Source organism: Prunus mume, linkage group LG2 (assembly GCF_029339155.1).
Source record: "Prunus mume cultivar Tortuosa linkage group LG2, ASM2933915v1, whole genome shotgun sequence".
Taxonomy (NCBI): Eukaryota; Viridiplantae; Streptophyta; class Magnoliopsida; order Rosales; family Rosaceae; genus Prunus; species Prunus mume.
Window position 1 is genome coordinate 15,290,822 of NC_142699.1, and position 20,568 is coordinate 15,311,389.

The 20,568-nt window shown below is 36.9% G+C and overlaps 3 protein-coding genes and 1 long non-coding RNA gene across 15 annotated transcripts; 1 reads left to right on the forward strand and 3 right to left on the reverse strand.

Moving 5' to 3' along the window:
* Positions 1–1,782: 1,782 nt before the first annotated feature.
* LOC148919716 (uncharacterized) lies at positions 1,783–2,181 on the reverse strand. Its single transcript, XR_016123704.1, has 2 exons — positions 2,142–2,181; positions 1,783–2,069 (listed from the first exon to the last, which is right to left on the reverse strand). It is a non-coding gene; the product is annotated as an uncharacterized LOC148919716 (long non-coding RNA).
* Positions 2,182–4,003: 1,822 nt separating this feature from the next.
* LOC103321175 (uncharacterized) lies at positions 4,004–9,763 on the forward strand. 7 transcript variants are annotated; one of them, XM_008222959.2, is made up of 12 exons: positions 4,004–4,556; positions 4,829–5,048; positions 5,162–5,362; positions 5,450–5,520; positions 5,932–6,094; positions 6,982–7,575; positions 7,701–8,081; positions 8,157–8,232; positions 8,318–8,381; positions 8,803–8,938; positions 9,101–9,214; positions 9,291–9,763. In XM_008222959.2, exons 1-12 carry the CDS (start codon positions 4,120–4,122, stop codon positions 9,354–9,356), a joined length of 2,523 nt encoding a protein of 840 aa, XP_008221181.2. In that variant the 5' UTR covers positions 4,004–4,119; the 3' UTR covers positions 9,357–9,763. The 7 variants fall into 7 exon arrangements, 5 of the variants coding, with proteins under 5 accessions (XP_008221181.2, XP_088900916.1, XP_088900917.1 ...); XR_016123705.1 differs by having other exon boundaries at positions 4,010–4,556; positions 5,911–6,094; positions 8,305–8,381; XR_016123706.1 differs by having other exon boundaries at positions 4,010–4,556; positions 8,305–8,381.
* A 1,297-nt stretch (positions 9,764–11,060) lies between these two features.
* Positions 11,061–16,306, reverse strand: LOC103321174 (Pseudouridine synthase family protein). 5 transcript variants are annotated; one of them, XM_016791789.2, is made up of 17 exons: positions 16,074–16,274; positions 15,594–15,723; positions 15,380–15,469; positions 15,070–15,190; positions 14,798–14,915; positions 14,444–14,586; positions 14,009–14,080; positions 13,480–13,548; positions 13,302–13,382; positions 13,111–13,230; positions 12,960–13,034; positions 12,774–12,854; positions 12,316–12,389; positions 12,162–12,222; positions 11,709–11,764; positions 11,450–11,535; positions 11,061–11,377 (listed from the first exon to the last, which is right to left on the reverse strand). In XM_016791789.2, exons 2-16 carry the CDS (start codon positions 15,719–15,721, stop codon positions 11,451–11,453), a joined length of 1,374 nt encoding a protein of 457 aa, XP_016647275.2. In that variant the 5' UTR covers positions 15,722–15,723; positions 16,074–16,274; the 3' UTR covers positions 11,061–11,377; position 11,450. The 5 variants fall into 5 exon arrangements, 4 of the variants coding, with proteins under 4 accessions (XP_016647275.2, XP_088900919.1, XP_008221180.2 ...); XR_016123707.1 differs by having other exon boundaries at positions 11,709–11,792; positions 15,380–15,723; positions 16,074–16,306; XM_089044793.1 differs by having other exon boundaries at positions 11,709–11,769; positions 15,380–15,723; positions 16,074–16,306.
* A 433-nt stretch (positions 16,307–16,739) lies between these two features.
* ECH2 (enoyl-CoA hydratase 2) lies at positions 16,740–20,293 on the reverse strand. 2 transcript variants are annotated; one of them, XM_008222956.3, is made up of 11 exons: positions 20,090–20,291; positions 19,873–19,895; positions 19,634–19,739; positions 19,397–19,467; positions 19,190–19,262; positions 18,744–18,783; positions 18,324–18,396; positions 18,102–18,252; positions 17,588–17,658; positions 17,022–17,195; positions 16,740–16,938 (listed from the first exon to the last, which is right to left on the reverse strand). In XM_008222956.3, exons 1-11 carry the CDS (start codon positions 20,147–20,149, stop codon positions 16,851–16,853), a joined length of 930 nt encoding a protein of 309 aa, XP_008221178.2. In that variant the 5' UTR covers positions 20,150–20,291; the 3' UTR covers positions 16,740–16,850. The 2 variants fall into 2 exon arrangements, with proteins under 2 accessions (XP_008221178.2, XP_088900921.1); XM_089044795.1 differs by lacking the exon at positions 18,324–18,396 and having other exon boundaries at positions 18,102–18,271; positions 20,090–20,293.
* Between the last annotated feature and the right edge of the window lie 275 nt (positions 20,294–20,568).

The following is a 20,568-nucleotide window of genomic DNA, read 5'->3' on the forward strand; positions in this document are numbered from 1 at the left end:
AAAAGAAAGACAGAGCATACAAAAAACAAACTCAAAATTGAATTGCAATTCATCAGAGTACCAAGTATTTCGTAAAACTAAACCTATGAATAAGATAATAGGTAATGCTCAGCAAAGTGAATTTCTTTTTAATACAGAAACATCTTCTAAAGTTCAAAAAGCTTCCTTTTGGACACAGAGATGTAAACCATCAATGCCATCTCCCCATGAGGTTAACAAATCCCTTATGAAAAGGTTAAACGTAAAGATACACACACATACATAAAACCAATATGCTAATTCACTGCTAATAATCGATAAAGTTAGATTAAGTAAGAAATAAAACGTACCCTGCATAATATCTTGAAAATTTGAAGGATTACTAAATTCTGTCATTTCACTCAAATGACTGTTGCCTACCATGTCTAAAATCCTCTGCAACTCAGAACTCTAATTTTTGTTCTTCATCCTAGCTAACCTTTCACCAATAATTAAGAGTATTTGCTTTGGGTAGGAGAAGGATTGAGTAGCTCTGGGTATGAGAAGTGGGAAAGACACGATGAAGGAGAAGAAGAGGGTTTAGGTATCAAAATAGAAGAAGACGCTCTGACTTCTTTTTTTATTTTATGTTAACTTTTCTTAATTTTAATTATCAAAACATTAATTTAGGATAAGGGTAGAAGAGGAAAGGGAAAGAACAAAAAAGAAAACAATTTATTAAAAATTATTATAAAGCAAAAGGGAGTGTAAGTGGAGAAAAATGGAGTGGGAAAATCAGCTCCCAAAAATAAAGGACCAAAGTTTTAAGGTTGGGCAAACCCTCACAGGAAAGATAATTGTATTTGGGCCCCATAATTCTTAATGGGCCTATACGCTGGCTCTTACACCACCCCATTAATTTAAAGGGGTCCAGATGTCAGCCATTCTTATTTCCTCCTCCCCTTTTGGGCCGCTTTAAATTTTGGCATGTTATGGACCACTACGGATTCTATAGTTTGGGTCTTATCTAGGGCTTAGATAAGGCCATATCTCTTAACCGTTGGATCAATTAGATCAAATTAGTTTGTTTGATCAAATGATTAATGGATATGACCTCATCTAGGAGCTTTAGATAAGGCCCTCACTATAGAATGACTCGTAAATATTTGGACTGCAAAGTTCAGTTATGTTTTGCTAGGCGCCGGTGGTAATTCTTTAGCTTTGGGCATCATCTTTCAATTCTACAAATCAAATATTATTTGTTGGGCCTCCTTTTAAATATTTGGGCTTAATATTGGGCCAGTTTTCTATAATTGTGTATTGTTGGGCCGCTTTCTAACTTGAGCTTCCTTTTAATTATCTAGGCTTTATGCCGCATTTTTCAACTCTGAGCTTATTTTAACCTTAATTGGGCCTCTAGTAACAATTAAAGCCCAACTAGGTTCCAAATTAGTGGATTCATGTTAAGTTGCTCGCACCAAAACAAAAAAAGGGTTAAGATAATGTGCTAGTAATTGGGGCGAGGTGTTCTGTTACAGGGCCCATAAAGCAAATTTTAAAACTTTGAGCTCACTTGGCTTTGACTGGGGCTTTGATTGGGGCGAGTTAAGTTTTTTGTTATTAGGCCTGAAGACCATCATCAGACCATTACAACTTTCGGCTAATGTAGATAGGTCCAGTAAACTTCTAACTAATTGGGCCTATAAAATATAATTAGAGAACTTCCAGCTCGGTCCAAAAAAAGGCCCAGACAATTCAAGCCCTTATTGCCAAAACTTACTAAGGCCAAAGACGTTTTAGTGCATTCATTTAATTTAACATCAATGAATAATAACCTGTTAGTGCATAACTTAAAAAGACTAGTGAAAGGGCTCACGGGACCGATTGTTATCTTACATCAAGCAAATGGAAAATGTACTTGTATCTTCAAATAAAAATCAACATAAAAAACATGAAAGTGCAGGATCGGCCATAGATGAGAACCTCTGGAAAACAGAAACAACTACATTCTAAACTCTCGTTGATCGATCTGCTGCATCATTTGGTCTGAACCGTATATGAATCCCACAAAGCTGCAGCTTCAGCTGAGTAGTTGTAAAAAGTAATGGTTCCTGCAAGGGGAACTCAGTTTTCAAGCCTGACACTGGAAAATAGGACAAATGAATGAAGGAATAAACAATAACCTCATTCAGTGAGAAAACATTCCATTTTTACATATGTTACGTTTGTGTTGAAACATAAAGCTAGTGTGGAGAATAAACGAGCAGATGCTCTCAGTCGTAAGGTTTCTCTTATAAGTACTATGAGTGTGGAAGTTACCGGATTTGAAAGATTGAAAGAAGACTATTCGATATGTCCAGATTTTAGGAAGGTATATGCTACACTTTCAGAAGACAAATCCAGAAGTAATGAATTTGTTTTACAAGATGGTTTTCTCTTCAAGAGTAATAAACTTTGCGTTCCCCGCACATTAGTACGAGACTTTCTGGTTTTGGAGTTGCATGCTGGTGGAGTAGCTAGTCATTTTGGGAGAGATAAAACCACTGCTCTTGTGGAAGACAGATTTTATTGGCCAAGTCTCAAACGTGATGTTGCTAAGATTGTGGAACAATGTCGTACTTGTCAACTTGCGAAACATAAAAGGCAAAATACAGGGTTGTAGACTCCATTACTGGTACCCCATGTTCCATGGCAATATATCAGCATGGATTTTGTACTTGGGCTAACTACGACACTGAGGAAGCACGATTCTATCTTTGTGGTTGTGGACTGTTTCTCCAAAATGGCCCATTTCATCCCTTGCTCTAAGACATTCGATGCTTCTAAAATGGCTACACTTTTCATGGATGATGTGGTTCGTTTGCATGGTGTGCCTAAGAGTATAGTATCGGATCGTGATGTTCAATTCATGAGTTATTTTTCAAAGACTTTATGGTGCATGATGAGCTAAACTCCAGTGCTAAGAGCATCCACAGTGGGCTCCCTAAACCACCTCCTTAGACAAATTTTAGGGAGGAATCGTAAAAATGCAACTCCAATCACACTCCCTATCCACCTCCTAAAATAGGGAGTCCTCTAGGAGCTCCTAAATCTGAGGAGAGAGAAATGACTTCTAGTGGCTCCTTATAATTTAATGCTGCTTTATTTAATGAGTATTTCAAACCTTTATTTAATGTTAACTATTTTTTATTTTATTTTATAATAGAGATAGACCAATTAAAAAAGAGTTAAAGCATTTATGACTCTCCAAATTATGGAGTATGGTTGGAGTTGAAATTTTTTAGAGAGCTCTTAAAATAGCTTTCTTATATTCTTAGCCAAATTTTAGCTAAGAAATAGAGAGCATCATTGTGGATGCTCTAAGAATTGAATTGATTGAGGTTCTAATTAATCCACTTCAACGTTAACAACCCAATGGGTTAGTCCAGCAGACGTTTCAAAAGCCCATATGGGAATTTTTATGTCCAAACGTTTTTCGCAGTATGAATGATGGATGATGGGTGATGGATCAGTCAGTGTTAATCCAACAAGTTGATTTGCTTTTGCTTTGTATATTAATTTATGTGGATGCGGTTTGATCGCTTTCTAAGAGCATCTACAATGGGCTCCCTAAACCACCTCCTTTGACAAATTTTAGAGAGGAATCGTAAAAATACAACTCCAACTACACTCCCTATCCACCTCCTAAAATAGGGAGTCCTTTAGGAGATCCTAAATCTGAGGAGAGAAAAAAGACTCCTAGTGGCTCCCTATAATTTAATGCTGTTTTATTTAATGAGTATTTCAAACATGTATTTAATGTTAACTATTTTTTTTTTTTAATAGAGATGAACCAATCAAAAAAGAGTTATAGCATTTAAGACTCTCCAAATTAAGAAGTATGGTTAGAGTTAAAATTTTTTAGAGAGCTCTTAAAATAATTTTCTTATATTCGTACCTAAATTTTAACTAAGAAATAGAGAGCATTATTGTGGATCAGAGCATCATTATGGATGCTCTAAAGGGCTAGGCTAGTCAAAATTATGGCGACATAAACCACACACAATGAGCACACATTAGCCCACCTTCTTTTTGGTAAGTAACGCCCAGCAAGTACTGATGCCTCGAGGTTCCAACTTCCAACGGGCGAAGGTTTTGACTCCTGAGGATTCGGCGTAAACAATGTTGTCATATGCTCGCCATGCCAATGCCATTGCCCCAAGGCTCCCAACAAATCACGCTTCTTTTCGTTCTATTTTAAACACAACATCAAACACTTCATCTTCACATTCGTCTTCGTCTTCGTCACATTCGTCTTCGTTTTCGTCTTCGTCTTCGTCTTCGTCTGCAGGAATAGGACGACGACGACTAGTATTTACCCAAACCCAACCGCCTTCAATCTCAATCTCAATCTCAAGCCCTCTCAAATCCCTTCGCTTTCTTTCTCGTAACGTTAATAAGAAAAAAGGGTCTTCCGTTCGCTCTCTTTCATTTCTTTCAAAACCTAGAATGGGCTCGCTTTGTGCCCTAGACGTGCCCTTGCAATACCCTAGAGTCCGCAGAGATGAGTCTGTTATCGATGACTACCATGGCGTCAAGATTGCCGATCCTTATAGATGGTATAGTACAACCTCCTCTTGTCTACATATTTCCCACCATTTTTTTTTTCGTTTGTTTATTTGTATAGAAATTGAAATTTATTATCGAAGAAGATTTTCTTTCAAGGGTTTCAATAGTATTTAGCATTTGTACTTAGAGTTTCAATACAAAACCCTAGCATTTGTACTGCTTGTTATCTCAACGAGGATCAATCGCCGACTTCTTGATGCTGCTATTTATAAGAATTTGATCGAATTTTGATTTTCTGACTCTTTTGGATTTAATCTTTTAGGCTTGAAGATCCTGACTCAGAAGAGACCAAGGATTTTGTACAGAAACAAGTGGAACTGACACAGTCGGTTCTAAAGGAATGTGATACGAGAGGCAAGCTTAGTGAAAAGATCACCAAGCTCTTCGATCACCCACGCTATGATCCACCTTATAGGAAAGGGAATAAGTACTTTTACTCCCATAATACTGGGCTTCAAGCCCAAAACGTCATCTACGTCCAGGTTGGCCATTGGCTCTATATTTGATAATCAACTACATATAAATTCATTCATTCCTTCCTCTGTTTCCTTCTTCTTTCCTTATTTTCTTTCTTGGGGTTCATTTTTGGTTTTAGGACAGTTTGGATGGAGAACCTGAGGTTTTGCTTGATCCTAATACGCTCAGTGAAGATGGGACTGTATCTTTGAACACACATTCTGTAAGTGAGGACGCCAAGTACGTGGCCTATGCCCTTAGCACAAGCGGCAGTGATTGGGTAACAATCAAAGTGATGCGGGTTGAGGATAAGAAGATCGAGCCAGATACTTTATCTTGGGTAAGCGCTGGAGTTTATGTATGTTTTGATATAAAGTAATGTGTGTTCTCCATGGCACCTTTACAGAGATGAGCTTACTATTTTCAGGTCAAGTTTTCGGGCATTTCCTGGACACATGATAACAAAGGGTTTTTCTACAGCCGATATCCAGCTCCAAAGTAAGTGGAAATCATGTATCTTTACACTAAAAAGTTGTGGGCATGTGGATTTTGATGGAGTTCTCTAATTAGCATGGCTGATAGTTTGAGACTTTCAGTTAAATTAATAAGATACAGAATAAAAAAAGTGACAGAATTGATGTAGATGCTCTTGTTTTACTTAATTTGGAGAATCCGAAGATGGTTAAATGGCTATTACTAGGCTATGATTAGCTAAAGTTTGGGCTGTGAGTATAGATATGTGGATATAATGGCACAAAAGAGTCATTGAAATTGAATTTATTTAGAAACTTAGAAACTATTATTAAGACAATGAATAGCTCTGTTAGGTTTATTTTGATATTTCCTCGTTTGTTAGATTTGTGCAAAATAATGAAATTGAATTTATAGAACTGTTGATTTGTTTTGTAGAGAAGGAAAAGATATTGATGCTGGGACAGAGACCAACGCAAATCTTTATCATGAGGTTTACTATCATTTCGTGGGTACAGATCAATCAAAAGACATACTATGCTGGAAGGATCCTGAAAATCCTAAATACTTGTTTGGAGCCAATGTTACTGCTGATGGGAAGGTAGGTCGATTTTGTTATCTTCCTGGATTTTATGGCTCTGTTAGAGTCCTTTTCTTCTTGTTGAAGCAGTAGGATTCTTGTACTTAAAATGAAGCTTAAAGTTAAGACATGTCACCTGCTCTCTCCATATAGTTTTGTGATTTTGCATTAGAATGGGGTTTACAGTTGAGGTCTCACCCAGAAACTCTGCCCAGTGGTGAAACTGCTCAATGTATTCAATTTGTAGTCTGTGTAGAGAAAAGATTCAGTGACTCATTTTCTGTAGAAAGGGCCCTCTGTGTGTAATAGAAGCATGTATCATATCGGGTTTTAAGTGCTATTAATACTGGCAACTTAGCAACCAAGATGCATCACCTTTGGAAAATCATAGTAATGACACGCATTATGAGTCATAAATACTGGCTGTTGATACTGTTAGGGAAGTATCATTTCCCTTGTAAATGGGCATTTAAGTCTTATCCTTCTTTACGCCATTTTGTCATTCACATTTACGTCTTTAGATCTTTTATTTTTTGAACGGAATCTGTTAAAGGATACTATAATAGCCACCACACTATTGATGGCGAATTAGGTGTGAATACGTTTAATGATCTCTCATCATACAGAAAATGGTGCCAGATTCCAAGAGTTTCATATTGAAGCATTTGGGCCATGGTTGTAAGATGGATCTAATGACGTGGATGTTACAGCTCTATATATTTATGATAAAAACGTGGATATTAAATTCTTATATAATTTTTCTAGTTTTTTTCCAATGTGAAACACCCCTTATAAATTGCCATTTTTGTTTTGATTAGATTGTTGTATGGCTTAGAAAAAGCAGATTTATTGTAATATTATTTTGAACTAACTTTTTTTTTTTCTTTCTGGTACTCTGTAATCTACAGTATATTATTCTATCTATTACTGAGGGTTGCGACCCAGTCAACAAATTTTATTACTGTGACATGTCTGCACTTCCTAATGGGCTTGAAGGTCTAAGGGAGAAAAATGATTTGCTCCCAGTTCTGAAGCTTATTGATACATTTGATGCAATGTATGATCTCATTGCAAATGATGACACTCTGTTTACTTTTCTGACAAACAAAGATGCTCCAAAATATAAGTTGGTCCGAGTTGATCTAAAGGAACCAACTGTTTGGACTGATGTTCTCCAAGAAGCTGAAAAAGATGTACTTGAATCAGTATGTGCTGTGAATGGTGGCCAAATGATTGTTAGTTACTTGAGTGATGTGAAGTATGTACTACAGATTAGGGATTTGAATTCAGGTAACTTGCTGCATCAATTACCCGTTGACATTGGCTCGGTTAGTGGGATTTCTGGAAGACGTGAAGACAGCACTGCTTTTTTTGGGTTTACGAGTTTTCTCACCCCTGGTATAATATATCAGTGTAATTTAGCGAACGAAATTCCGGACATGAAGGTATTTCGTGAAATTACAGTTCCTGGGTTTGATCGCTCAGAGTTCCAAGTTGATCAGGTACTAGAGCTTGTTGTACTGACATTTTAGTGTCACTAGCTTGCTCTCATTCTTTCTATGTACCTTCAATTTCTTATCACATGCAGTATTTCATTTACTATATGATGCGTTTTTTCATTATCCAGGTATTCATTCCCAGTAAGGATGGAACTGAGATACCAATTTTTGTCGTGGCCAGAAAGAACATTCCTTTGGATGGATCACACCCGTGCTTGCTATATGGATATGGTGGATTCAACATTAGTATTACGCCTTATTTCAGTGTTAGTCGTATTGTACTTACAAGACATTTAGATGCTGTTTTCTGCATAGCAAATATCCGTGGTGGTGGGGAGTACGGGGAGGAATGGCATAAATCAGGCTCCCTCGCTAAAAAGCAAAATTGCTTTGATGACTTCATTTCTGCAGCTGAATACCTGGTATCTGCGGGTTATACCCAACCTAGCAAGTTGTGTATCGAAGGTGGAAGTAATGGTGGGCTGCTCGTTGGAGCTTGCATAAATCAGGTTTGGCATTTTTAGCTTTGTTTACTATAAAAACTGTAGTGAGTGATTTATATGAAAAAAAATGCCTTCTCGCAGAGACCCGATCTTTTTGGTTGTGCACTAGCTCATGTTGGTGTTATGGACATGCTACGGTTCCACAAGTTTACCATAGGTGAATTTACTTCCTTTGGGTCTTCTAAGGTTTTTTTTTTCTTCTTCTGGTTGCAACATATGTTTGATGTAGAAGAGTTACTCAGGTCATGCATGGACTTCTGATTATGGCTGTTCTGACAAGGAGGAAGAATTCCAATGGTTAATTAAGTGAGTACTGTTTTGTTTACATTTTCTCTCTTCATTTGGTGGAGTTGAGGTGTATCTGATTGCAGTCCTGTTTTGGTTAGGGCAATGTTTTAAAATTCTGTAGAAGTATTTCACTGCCTTGTTTTAGTCTCAGTTCTGTGATGGATAGTGATGGTGGGATAAAGTATTACTCCAATTCACATTTGCTTAGAACTCCATAAACAAGATTTCTCATTCTTTGTTGGAATGAGTGTGATTGTTAGGATAAGAGGGATTGCAGTACATATTTATGCATTATGCTTGATGCGCCTCTTCATCAGTCTTCTTCTTACTAGGCAATTTGTGAGCATGTTTTGTTCCGATTTCTGTGACAGGCTCAGATGTCTTGGTGGTTCTTGTAAATATGAATACGAGCTTATCCCTCCCTGCCTTCTACTTTCAGGTACTCGCCTTTACACAATGTCAGGAGACCATGGGAACTGCATGCAAGCCAACCTCACCAGTACCCATCTACCATGCTATTGACTGCAGATCATGATGATCGAGTCGTACCATTGCACACGTTGAAGTTATTGGCGGTGAGTCTCTTTTGCGATAGAATCTACGAGTCTTTTATTTATTTGTGCATTTGTCTGTTTCAGTTGTGTGTTATTCTCTTTTATTGATTTTGTGCTTTTGTTTGTTTCAGTTGTGTGTGTTATTTTCTCTTCAATTGTATAATTGATTCTCTTTATTCTTAGACCTTGCAATATGTTCTGAGCACAAGTTTGGAGAAAAGCCCACAGACCAATCCGATTATTGGTCGCATTGAATGCAAGGCTGGGCATGGAGGCGGACGTCCAACCCAGAAAATGGCAAGTATCTGATTGAGTTTATATTGTCATTTATGGTCCCGACCATTGTATTTATATATGGCTCTTGTATTTACAGATTGATGAAGCTGCAGACCGGTATAGTTTCATGGCTAAGATGTTGGGTGCATCTTGGATAGAGTAGTTTTATCGATGCTTGACAACAAAGATGAAAAGAGCGAAAAAAAAAGAAAAAGAGTTCATGGCTAAGTTGGGTGCATGCTGTTGTCGACCTCCTGGGTTAGGTTAGGTTAGCACAGGCTATTTTAAAGTTGAACTATGGCGCGCAAAGCAATACGTTATCTTGAGCAGTAGCTATTGATCAACACAAGATGAATTCAGCGTCAGCAAGGAAAAAAACTTGGGATGAAGTGAGAATCGGCTGTTATTCCACGCTTTCTTCAGAGTTACTGTGTTGGTGGGTGTGCTTTAATTAATTGCCAAGAAGGGCTCCTTTTTCCTTTTGCCTTCTAAATTTGTAAGGGATCTTGTTCTATATCAGTCATGGCCCAAGATTACTCTTGGACAATTAATCTCGATGTTCCTAAAGAATCATCTTATAATGTCCGCCACAAAGGCCAAAATTTGGTACACCAGAAACGGCTCAACCATAACTTTTGGTCGCGACCTAAATCGTTTATCTCAAAAGTATCATTACTGTTCCACGTAAATCTATGGATCAAGTAATAGTTTGCTTGGAGTTGTATGGCGAACTATTCGTTGTAGCCAATCGTTGTCAAGGTTCAACCGTAGATCGAGTGAATGTGCGGCCAGGGAATAGTAAATGGGAAAAAACAGAGGACCAAAGTTTTAAGGTTGGGCAAACCCTCACGGGAAAGATAATTGTATTTGGGCCTCAAATTCTTAATGGGCCTATAAGCTGGCTCATACACCACCCCATTAATTTAAATGGGTCCAGATGTCAGCCCATTTTTATTTCCTCCTCCACTTTTGGGCTGCTTTAAATTTTGGCATGTTATGGACCACTATAGGTTCTATAGTTTGGGTCTTATCTAGGGCCCTTAGATAAGGCCCTATCTCTTAACCGTTGAATCAATTGGATCAAATTAGTTTGTTTGATCAAATAATTAATGGATAGGACCTCATCTAGGAGCTTTAGATAAGGCCCTCACTATAGAATGACTCGTAAATATTTGGATTGCAAAGTTCTGTTATGTTTTGCTGGGCCGCTGGTCGTAATTCTTTAGCTTTGGGCAGCATCTTTCAATTCTACAAATCAAATATTATTTGTTGGGCCGCCTTTTACAGTCTTGATTCTGGCCGCCTTTTAAATATTTGGGCTTAATGTTGGGCCACTTTTCTTTAATTGTGTATTGTTGGGCCGCTTTTTTAATTGAGCTTCCGTTTAATTCTCTGGGCTTGGGCCGCTTTTTTAATTGAGCTTCCGTTTAATTCTCTGGGCTTTAGGCCACATTTTTCAACTCTGAGCCCAGTATAACCTTAATTGGGACTCTAGTAACAATTAAAGCCCAACTAGGTTGCAAATCAGTGGATTCATGTTAAGTTCCTCGCACCAAAAAAAAATTGGGCTAAGATAATGTACTAGGAACTGGGCCGAGGTGTTCTGTTGCATGGGCCCATAAAGCAAATTTTAAACTTCAGCTCACTTTGCCTTCATTGGGGCTTTGATTGGGGCGAGTTTAGTTTTTCGTTATTGGGCCTGAAGACCATCATCAGACTATTACAACTTTCGGCTAATGTAGATAGGTCCAGTAAACTACTAACTAATTGGGCCTATAAAATATAATTCAGGTCTTCCAGCTCGGTCCAAAAAAAGGCCCAGACAATTCAAGCCCTTTATTGCCAAAACTTACTAAGGCCACAGACGTTTTAGTGCATTCATTTAATTTAACATCAGTGAATAATAACCTGTTAGTGCATACCGTAAAAAGATCAATGAAAGGGCTCTCGGGACCAATTGTTATCTTACATCAAGCAAAAGGAAAATGTACTTGTATCTTCAAACAAAAATCAACATAAAAAACATGAAAGTGCAGGACCGGCCACAGATGAGAGCCTCTGGAAAACAGAAACAACTACGTTCTAAACTCTCACTGATTGATCTGCTGCATCATTTGGTCTGAACCGTATATGAATCCCCCAAAGCTGCAGCTTCAGCTGAGTAGTTGTACAAAGTAATGGTTCCTGCAAGGGGAACTCAGTTTTCAAGCCTGACACTGGAAAATAAGACAAATGAATGAAGGAATAAACAATAACCTCATTCAGTGAGAAAACATTCCATTTTCACATCTGTTACATCAAGCCGCAGTATCTCTGCTCTACAAGTAAAGATTGATCCAATGCTGCAAAAGACGAAGGGAAGCCATTCTGATCAACAGAACATAAAGAGCAGAGTCCCCAGCCAGTCAAAAGAAGGGATTTCTAATGTCCCAAACCCTAACCTCTCAAGGGATCATGATGACCAAGACAGAACCCTAACCTCTCAAGGTCCAGGTGATTAAAAAATAAATTATACCTAGGTTGGGTGCGTCCGAGGTCCCCATGAACGAATTCCTTGATATATGTTCCAGCCTGTGCTGCAAAGACATATATAAGTGTTCTGTTCCATACATACGAATTTAAAGAGTCACTCTTCCATTAAAATCAAAGGCCAAAATTCAACTAAATAAGTAAATAAGATATACATGCATAAAGTATTTTAATGCAGGGTTAATGTGAAACATGAAAAGAATGGAGGTTTCAATCTTACATTAAAATTTGAATTTTTGTGATATTTTCAATGCATAAAGTATTAAAACTTTATATGTCATAAGTACAGAAACCTGAAACACTTGTTTCCTGAACATATTTGATTACCAAAACCTAAGGTCCATGATTTTAATAAAAAGATGCTGGCAAACAAATTTTAGCTCAATCAAGTTCATTGATTCAGTTTTACTTTCATGCTAAGAAGCTATAAAAAGTTTACCTGCGTACATAGATGCAGAAGAAAATACTGAGAACTTCCAACAATCCTCTCGATTCTCATCCTAAATTGGAAAGTAGAGAAACACTGTTTCAGATTAAAAACATGATAACATCTAGAACATTATTGTGCCATAAAATTTGAACTATCCACAAACCAATGTATGATCTTTTCACGTTCTAATGGACTTCGGCGATGCAGTACCCTGATTGGAGTCCTCTGCAGAATATGCTATACAAAATAAATAGATATCAGACGGAATTTCAATTAAGGAAAGCTTTGAAATCAAGGAACATTAGTTGCCCAACAAAGACTATAGAAGACTTCCTCAGTCATAAGAACTAACTTATAAAATACTAAAAGAGAACAAATGATGTATATTTAAGCAACGACGAATGAACAAAAAGAAAAGTAAGAATAGTTCATAACAAATTTGGAGAAACCCTTGACATTTTTTTATTGCTTATTATTCATAATTAGTGGACACAATGTGAATTAGTGTTCACAGGCAAGGTCCTTTCTACATAAAATCTTTTCCATGCATCATATTATGTCATGCTTTAGAGTTGACGATAAACAAGTAGAAAACTGTTATGAGGCTTAAAGATAGCTCACCATGTCTTCAAGTGAAGATATAGACTGCAAGTCTTCATCCTTGAGAGGACGAGAAATCCACACTAGCGCAGTGTATTGCTTCTGCGTGCAAATACAAGACAATATAACAAGGCCATCAACATGAGATGGGAAGAAGGGGTAGGGGAAAAGAGAAAATAAATAAATAAATGAAGAAGAAGAACAAACCTGTTTCTCTGCTTCCCCTTCACGCATCAGTTCCCACGACTGACTGCCTAACAGTTTCAGATTTTTCACACCTACCTGCATCCATAATGTGTTCTTTTGTTATTGCTCAATGACAGGAGAAACAACAATGTTGATTTGGCAGTGAGCTCACCAGTTTCTTTTCCAAGTTATTTATCTTTGTTTCCAAAAATTTTACAGACTCTTCAGATGGGATATAGCGTGCATTTTGTATTTCAAGGAGGAAAGGCCTTCCAGAACCCAACATCCGAACCTAAAAAGATACATACTTCAGAATTTACTTATTAACTCAAACTGCAGTACAAAAAAGCAGATTTCCATTACATCTATATCTTCTCTGCCAGCAGCATGAAACTTATAGTTATCACCACGACATAGAGGAAGAATGTTGCTACCTAGTATCTCCTATACAGGAAAACACAAATAAATGTCAAGATTTCCACCATTGTTTCCAGAAGAACAAGCCAAATTAGAAAGACTGGCCAATATTTGGAAATATTACCTCGACAGATGCTTCTCCCATTCTCTCATCATCAATAATCCAACAGGTTTGACTCACATTTCTTGAGTACTGTAACATAAAGAGTAATTAGCATTGATTACCTTTCGGCAACCACAAGATTAGCTAATGACAAAAAGCAACTACAATGTTAGCTAATGAAGCAGACACAACCTCAAGACTAGCTTAATGACACTGAGGTTAGTATTCAGACATAGAAATAATAACAAAACATCTCAAACCCATTTTTCCATCTTTGGATAGAAGATCCAGGCATCCCTAAAGATGCATAAGTACACATACACACAAACTACATAGTATCTCTTGCCTTGAGAGAGAGAGAGAGAGAGAGAGAGAGAGAGAGAGATGGCTTTACCACAATAATTAATATGAGAATAATCTTAACACCTTTCTGGCATCCTAGTAAGTAAACAGGTCGAAAGTAGATTTGGATGCGCCCAAATAAGCCTAAAACTTGGGTCTGCTCAGATAAGCTAGTCTGTCTGAGACAGGAAAAAATAAATTAGCCTACCTTCAGGTATCTCCCACCAACATAGATTTGCGTCCGGTAGCAGTGAAACTCCAAACAGCAGGGTTCATTGGACTAGAATGGATAAATGAAAAGTGAAATTACAATCAACATCATACACAAGGTTTTTTTAAACAAAGATTGAGCCAAAAAACTGACTAGAAAAGTGAGATAGATAAATGATTCAGCTCTGATACCAAGCTAATGCTTGAAACTAAAAAGGCAGTCTCATACTTGTACCCTATGTATATCCAACAGAACAAATCTTAGCACTTATTGTCTAGTAACACAAAGAAAATAACAGTAACTCTCACATTAAGTTCACTCATCATTGTACCCCCATCACATCACATCCAAAAATGGCAATTATAGTCTTCAGATCATTCGAAAAAATGGAACTCTCAGCAACCAATACCAAACAAAATTCCATTAGAGTACCTGCCCTAATGGTAACTTCAGGCACTCAGACGATTCATTAGCTTGAAAACTCACAAAAGACCTTTCAACAACGGCACCAGCTTCAATTGGTGGGCCAGAGCATTTGAAGTCATCATCAATTGTGTTCAAACCATTTCCAGCGCCTGTAACAATAACAGTAAATAGCTATCGAACAGTGCTAAAATTCTACTCCAGTGATAATATTTTAGAATTCTATAACATTACAAACACGCATGCCATGTACATAAGTTCTCAATTATGGGTTTAAACGCATTTGGAGCGCTGAATCTGAGATCACTCTGAAATTTGCAATAAAAACAGGAACAAGTGGTAGTAGTATAAAACTGAACATGCCTGTTTTTCTTCTTTTACCTCCGTGGCACCCCTCTACAGAATTCTCAACTGTTTTTGATGATATACGGTGAGTGTATGTTAAACGGATGCGGAAAGCGCTTATGTTGGATTTACAACCCTGCAAAACTTCAATTCATCCTAGATTAAATTGACTATTCGTATCTTTTATGAATCATATAAAATTCACTGTTCTCAATAAAAACCTTTTTATTTTCTTTTCAAATTATGTCATATAAATAACAGAATTAGAATCTGAAAGAATCTTTGCATACCAACATTGTTTCAAGGGATTCCATAAGAGAAATTTTTAGAGCATCCTTCGCAGAAATGCATTCAGAAATTGATTTTCCTTGGAACCAAGGTTCAGATTCATACTTTCTTTTCATATACAACCTACAAAAGAAAATGAAGCATTAAAGCAACCTATATGTACAAAGAGCTCAAATAAAAGAAACTTAAATGTGGACTAAATAGAAACTTAACTATACTTGGGATGTAGAATGTTAACTAGGTTCACCATATTTCAGAAATGTTCCAAAGTTCAAAAGTCAAAGAGCTTTTCTGTGAAACTACAAATCTTACCAAACAGTGTGATCGTTTTCCAGGACAATTGGAGGTATAGACACTTCAAGAGAATAGCTGTCAATCTCAAAGCCCTGTTGCCTAATCAGACTGGAAATGGAAACAGCCAACTCATTAGCGCTCTCGTTTTCCGTCACCAACTTCTTATCCTCCCAATAAGTGAACTGCAAGATTCCCAAACAAATGCTACAAACTACCGGTTCTCTGAAATTACCATCCACCATATGTTTCTCTGAACATGTTGAATCTCCAAGAAGTGAACTCAACATTGACGGTGATAGTGAAGAACGATAATAAACATGCTCTCTGATCCCAAATAATCGCAAAATGCATCTGGTGCATACCTACAACAGAAAAACATATATATCTAATCTGAAAATTTCAAAAGCATTTTAATAATCTATTGAGGACATTTTAGCCGCATCTACTTAGAAGGTGAATACTCGTCTACCCGTAGTAAACGAGCCTCAACAATACAGATGCAAAAGGTTTAACATAATCCAGTACGAACAATCTTTAGAAGAATATGAGCCCAAAAAAATCTGAAGGAATGACATTTGAAGAACCGTAATTGGCTACCACTACAATAAACTCCATATATAGTAAATTCCTAAGCGTTGTTCTAAACGTAAAGAAACACTTGAACTAATACAGGAAAAGGCAAGAAGAGAAAAATTAGGGTAACGGAGATCACCCCTATGGACAATAAGTCTATCACGGCGCGAATGGGCAACTCTCGGACCACATCGCAGAGAGCTCGTACATTGTCGCCATTAACGGTGGGCTGTGAAGCCTCTTCAGTGTCGCTTGGCATTTCGAAAAGCCCTAAGCGCAGTCGAAGATTTGTACTTGTCAGAAAGACGAAGACTCAGTTTTAACGTTTATGCCAAAAACGCGCGTATCTGATAGAAGCACCTAGCTTTGTAAATTGTATGAACATTACAAGAAGAAAAGAGTATTTGCGGCCCTACTTGAATGGAAAGGGCAAAAATGTCCGGGTTGAGTACCACCAGACCAGCCCATAAATAAAAGCTAAAGTAAAGCTAATTACCAAAATAAAAAAGAAAAATTATGTTAAAAGCCCAACAAACTCCAAATTTTATATTGGCCTCTGGAAATTATAAATAAATAAATACATATTGAAGTGGCCTCTAAAATCATCTAAAGGACCTTATAATTCACAATTATGTAATTTTTCTGCAATACATAATAAGTGAATTACTATTAGTATGCCAAATGAGGTGTAAATATTAAAAAATTTAAAATCATTTTTTATTTTTTTAAAATGTATACACTGAATATTTCCCTTTTTGTTTGTGGAACCTCATATTATTATTTCCTGAGACATGCGAAGTGTCAATTGATAGTAAAAGGTTCATAAATTTCCTTTATTGTTTACAGCATCAATACACGACAGAGACGCTTCGTATGCTTATTTAGTACAAAATACATATGTAAATACACAAGTGTTTTACAGCGACGAAGATAAACCATGGAGATCCACATATCCAGAAAGCACCGTCCGGCATCGTTCTTTCACCTTTGTTTGATATATGACCCTGCATATTTGAACACTCACATTAACTCGATTTGGTTTATAATAAATGATTCACAGAGACCAATGAACGAGACACAAATCTACCTTAAGCCTTCAAGCCACATTTCAGTGAGCAAAGTTTCACCAGGGTAGACATGTAAAAGGAATCGGCCTGATATGCATTTGACCAGGTTTGGATCTCCTCTGCAAATGCATTTCACAATCGCCCTAACTGAAAATCCAAGTGTGCACAAGCCATGCAGTATCGGCCGTGTGAATCTTTGACAATGCAATACAAAGATGTTAGATAAATTTAAATTTTGGGTTCATTTTGGATCTATGGTACAAATGAAAGTTGAAAAACCAGAACAAGTAAAACATAGCTCATTTCAAATACAATTGACTCAGAACTATATAAAGTATACTGCTATCAAAGTCGGCAAAGCCTGGGAAAATGAGAAGAGAAAACATGACCAGGCAAAGAAATTAATTGGCCACAGTTATTGTAGGTAATGAAGAAAAAATGCGCAGTATTAGTTGGCTACAGTATGACTCTTAGCATGTTGAGACAAAACAGCATCATAGGATCTGAAAGCGGATTATGACCTACACAAAATTAAAAGAAAAAACTTAAACAAAAGCCCATCTATGTAATTAAGTGGGAAACCAACCCTGCAACTTTTGCGAATGTAGGATCTGAATGCAGAGGATTATAATCTCCAGATAGCCTATACAGCAATGCCTGCAGAAAGTCATAAAGAGGTCAAAAGATTCTATGTAGTTATATTTATATAAAAACTGAATGTATCCAAACCATAAATTGAACATGTTCATCACTCATAAAGATGAATAAAATACTACTCTTTTTGTTTATCTTGAATATGCTATTTAAAGAAAATGCATTTTTAGATTTAAAGCAAGCACAAGCCATTAATAGCTGCCTATTACTCGAGTCCTGGGCATACAAGCAGCATTGTGATCACCAATTGGGAAATAGGTTGACAAAGGGGAAACAAACAGAATTGGACCATAGCTTTGTTAGAACTCAACCACTTTTAATTCTGTAGGAAAAAGGACCAAATGCCATATGAAATAGAAGCATGATCAAGGAAAATACTTAACTAAAACTAGGAGGTATGAGACAATGACTTTCATTCTTGCAATAATGAAATAAATGCTACATGCCTGAGATGGTTGTGTACAATCTTCAAACACTACAAAAGGTTGACCTTTTGGGATTTTCACAGATGGAACCTTGTCCTTTGGATAGTTTGAATATGAATATGGATGAGATGATTTTGAGAAGCCACCAGCACCTCTCAGAAAGGCAGTTGTCCTGGAAAGAAACACCCCAGCTGTGTCAATTGTATTGCAGTATTAGATCAGCTATCTCAAATGAGTACTTACCGATTCATGCATAACAATGCACCAGAATCTTTGTCGTAACTTTTTGTTTCAATCTCAAGAATAGCAGCTTTACCTGCAAAGAAAATTAACAACAACAAAAAAACTAATTATAGCATTACTATCTCTATAAACAAAGGGTTTAGGATAGTGATTATTTAAAGTGTGACTTCACTTTGGAAAAAGAAAGGATAGTGATTCTTTGAAGTGTGATTCTTTACCCTATCTCTATAAAGTGTGACTTCATTTGGAACTTCATATAACAGATGTGAACCTTCATGTGATATAAACACATCAAACAGATACCATGCATCTTGCTTATATTTCTCCGAAGAACATTTAAGTCAAACTTCCTCATACTAGCATGCATATGATTCTGCAAGTTACTGAAATAATAATATGCTTCTGCTAACATACACAAACCTTTATCATGGAGTCCAGCAAGACTCACGGTATTTTTTAACTGCAAAAAAAAAAGTAACATAAAATAAAACTTATTCTCTCTTCAAAGAAACAAATGGACGATAAACAAAACCAAAAATAATAATTTTAAAAAAATAAATTTGATTTCACAACAAAGTAATCACTAAAAGAAATAAAAAAAACTATCAACTTAGGATGCTACTTTTTTTATCTACAACTCAAAATGCTATTAAAAGCAAGGTTAATGAGCAATGAATCAGTTTCATTCCAAAATTAAGCAATTTTTTGCAGCCATGTCGGTTGGGCAGAGACTCTTACTGCACTTGACCAGTTATTACATACAGGTGGTAGAAAAATTAAGCAATTCTAGAGAAGGTTCACAATGTAAAGAAGCCAGAGCTACTGCATGTTCAGGCATAAAATACAGCTTATAGTAAAAGCCATACACAAGCATTTGAAGGAAGTGGCTTGTATAATTCTATGTATTGTTGTCCATGCAGCAAAAGACGAGGATCATATCTGGTGGCAACAAAAACCAGAAATTCCAGTCAGCAAAAGAAAAATAAAATCAGAATTTCATGAACCACCAAGCTAGTGTAAATTCAAGCATTACACATGAAATGTGTAAAGGGGGCCTTATCATCTAGACTTACTTCAACCCGGGCAGACCTAAAACACCTGGCAGAGATCCAAGCGAGAACAGAGCAGCAAATGTTGGCAAGACCTAGTGAAAATAGCAACATAATTTATGCTATGGATATGTTTTGTAAATACAAACAAAGACGCAGCTCGCAGCAGCATGTTTGTACAATTATCTCAAATGATTCTACTAGACGAAATAACTCCAATGATGATTCAATGAAAAAGCAACTTGATTATATCATTAACACCTGGATAAACTTCTGGCCCTTGTCATGGTAAACAAATTTAAGTTGGTCGACGTCCACAGCATCCCGGGCGCAAGCTCCAATACCCAACGCATAGAGCGCTACATCTCTGCCAATTTACAAAGGGTAAGAGTATAGACTAAACATTTCAATGGCCAGGTAATTCCATGATTTTACAAAAAAAACCACACCAAAAAAAAAAAAAACACTGCTCTGAATCTGATAGGAACGCTTAAGCGTACCTCTCCGAATAGGTGTAAGTCGTCTGACGTTCCAAATCAATATATGCAACAACATGAGACACAAAGAAAAAGAAGGGGAAAAAAAGTTACAAGAAACTATGATGGCAAGCAAAGTGGATCGCTATACAAAAATTAGCCGAAAAGTAGATTAATTCAAGAGTTGAGAGCTGTGTAGAAAATGCAATTAACAAAGCATGAAAAACAAAGAGATGCGTACCTCAGGGAATTTGTAGGACTCGATACGATCAGGATCGAACTCCGACGCATCCGACGACATCGTGACACTCTATATCTGTTTGCAAATTTTGGGTGTAATGTAAGAAGAAGGATAGGATTGGGAAGATACAAGATAATGTCAGCTGGGGCGTCTTTCGTGCCAACAGCGACAGGGTCACCACATTCAATAAACGTCTCTGTTCAGCGTTCTGAGTTCATTGATCAAATATTATTGGTTTTTTTTTTTTTTTTATTACCGCTGCTCTGGATTGACTTTTTTTTTTTTTTTTGTTTCTTCAATGGACTGACTTCGTTTTGGTGATGAAGACGGTTTCACTTTCAACTTAAAAAAAGCAATCATATAGTACAAATATGTTCACCTTAAAACAGAGAGGAAGACAATCCGGTGCCTTTTCAATCCAGTCATTTTGTTAATGTTGTTTGCTTAAATCAACCACGAGAACGAAAGCAATAAAACAG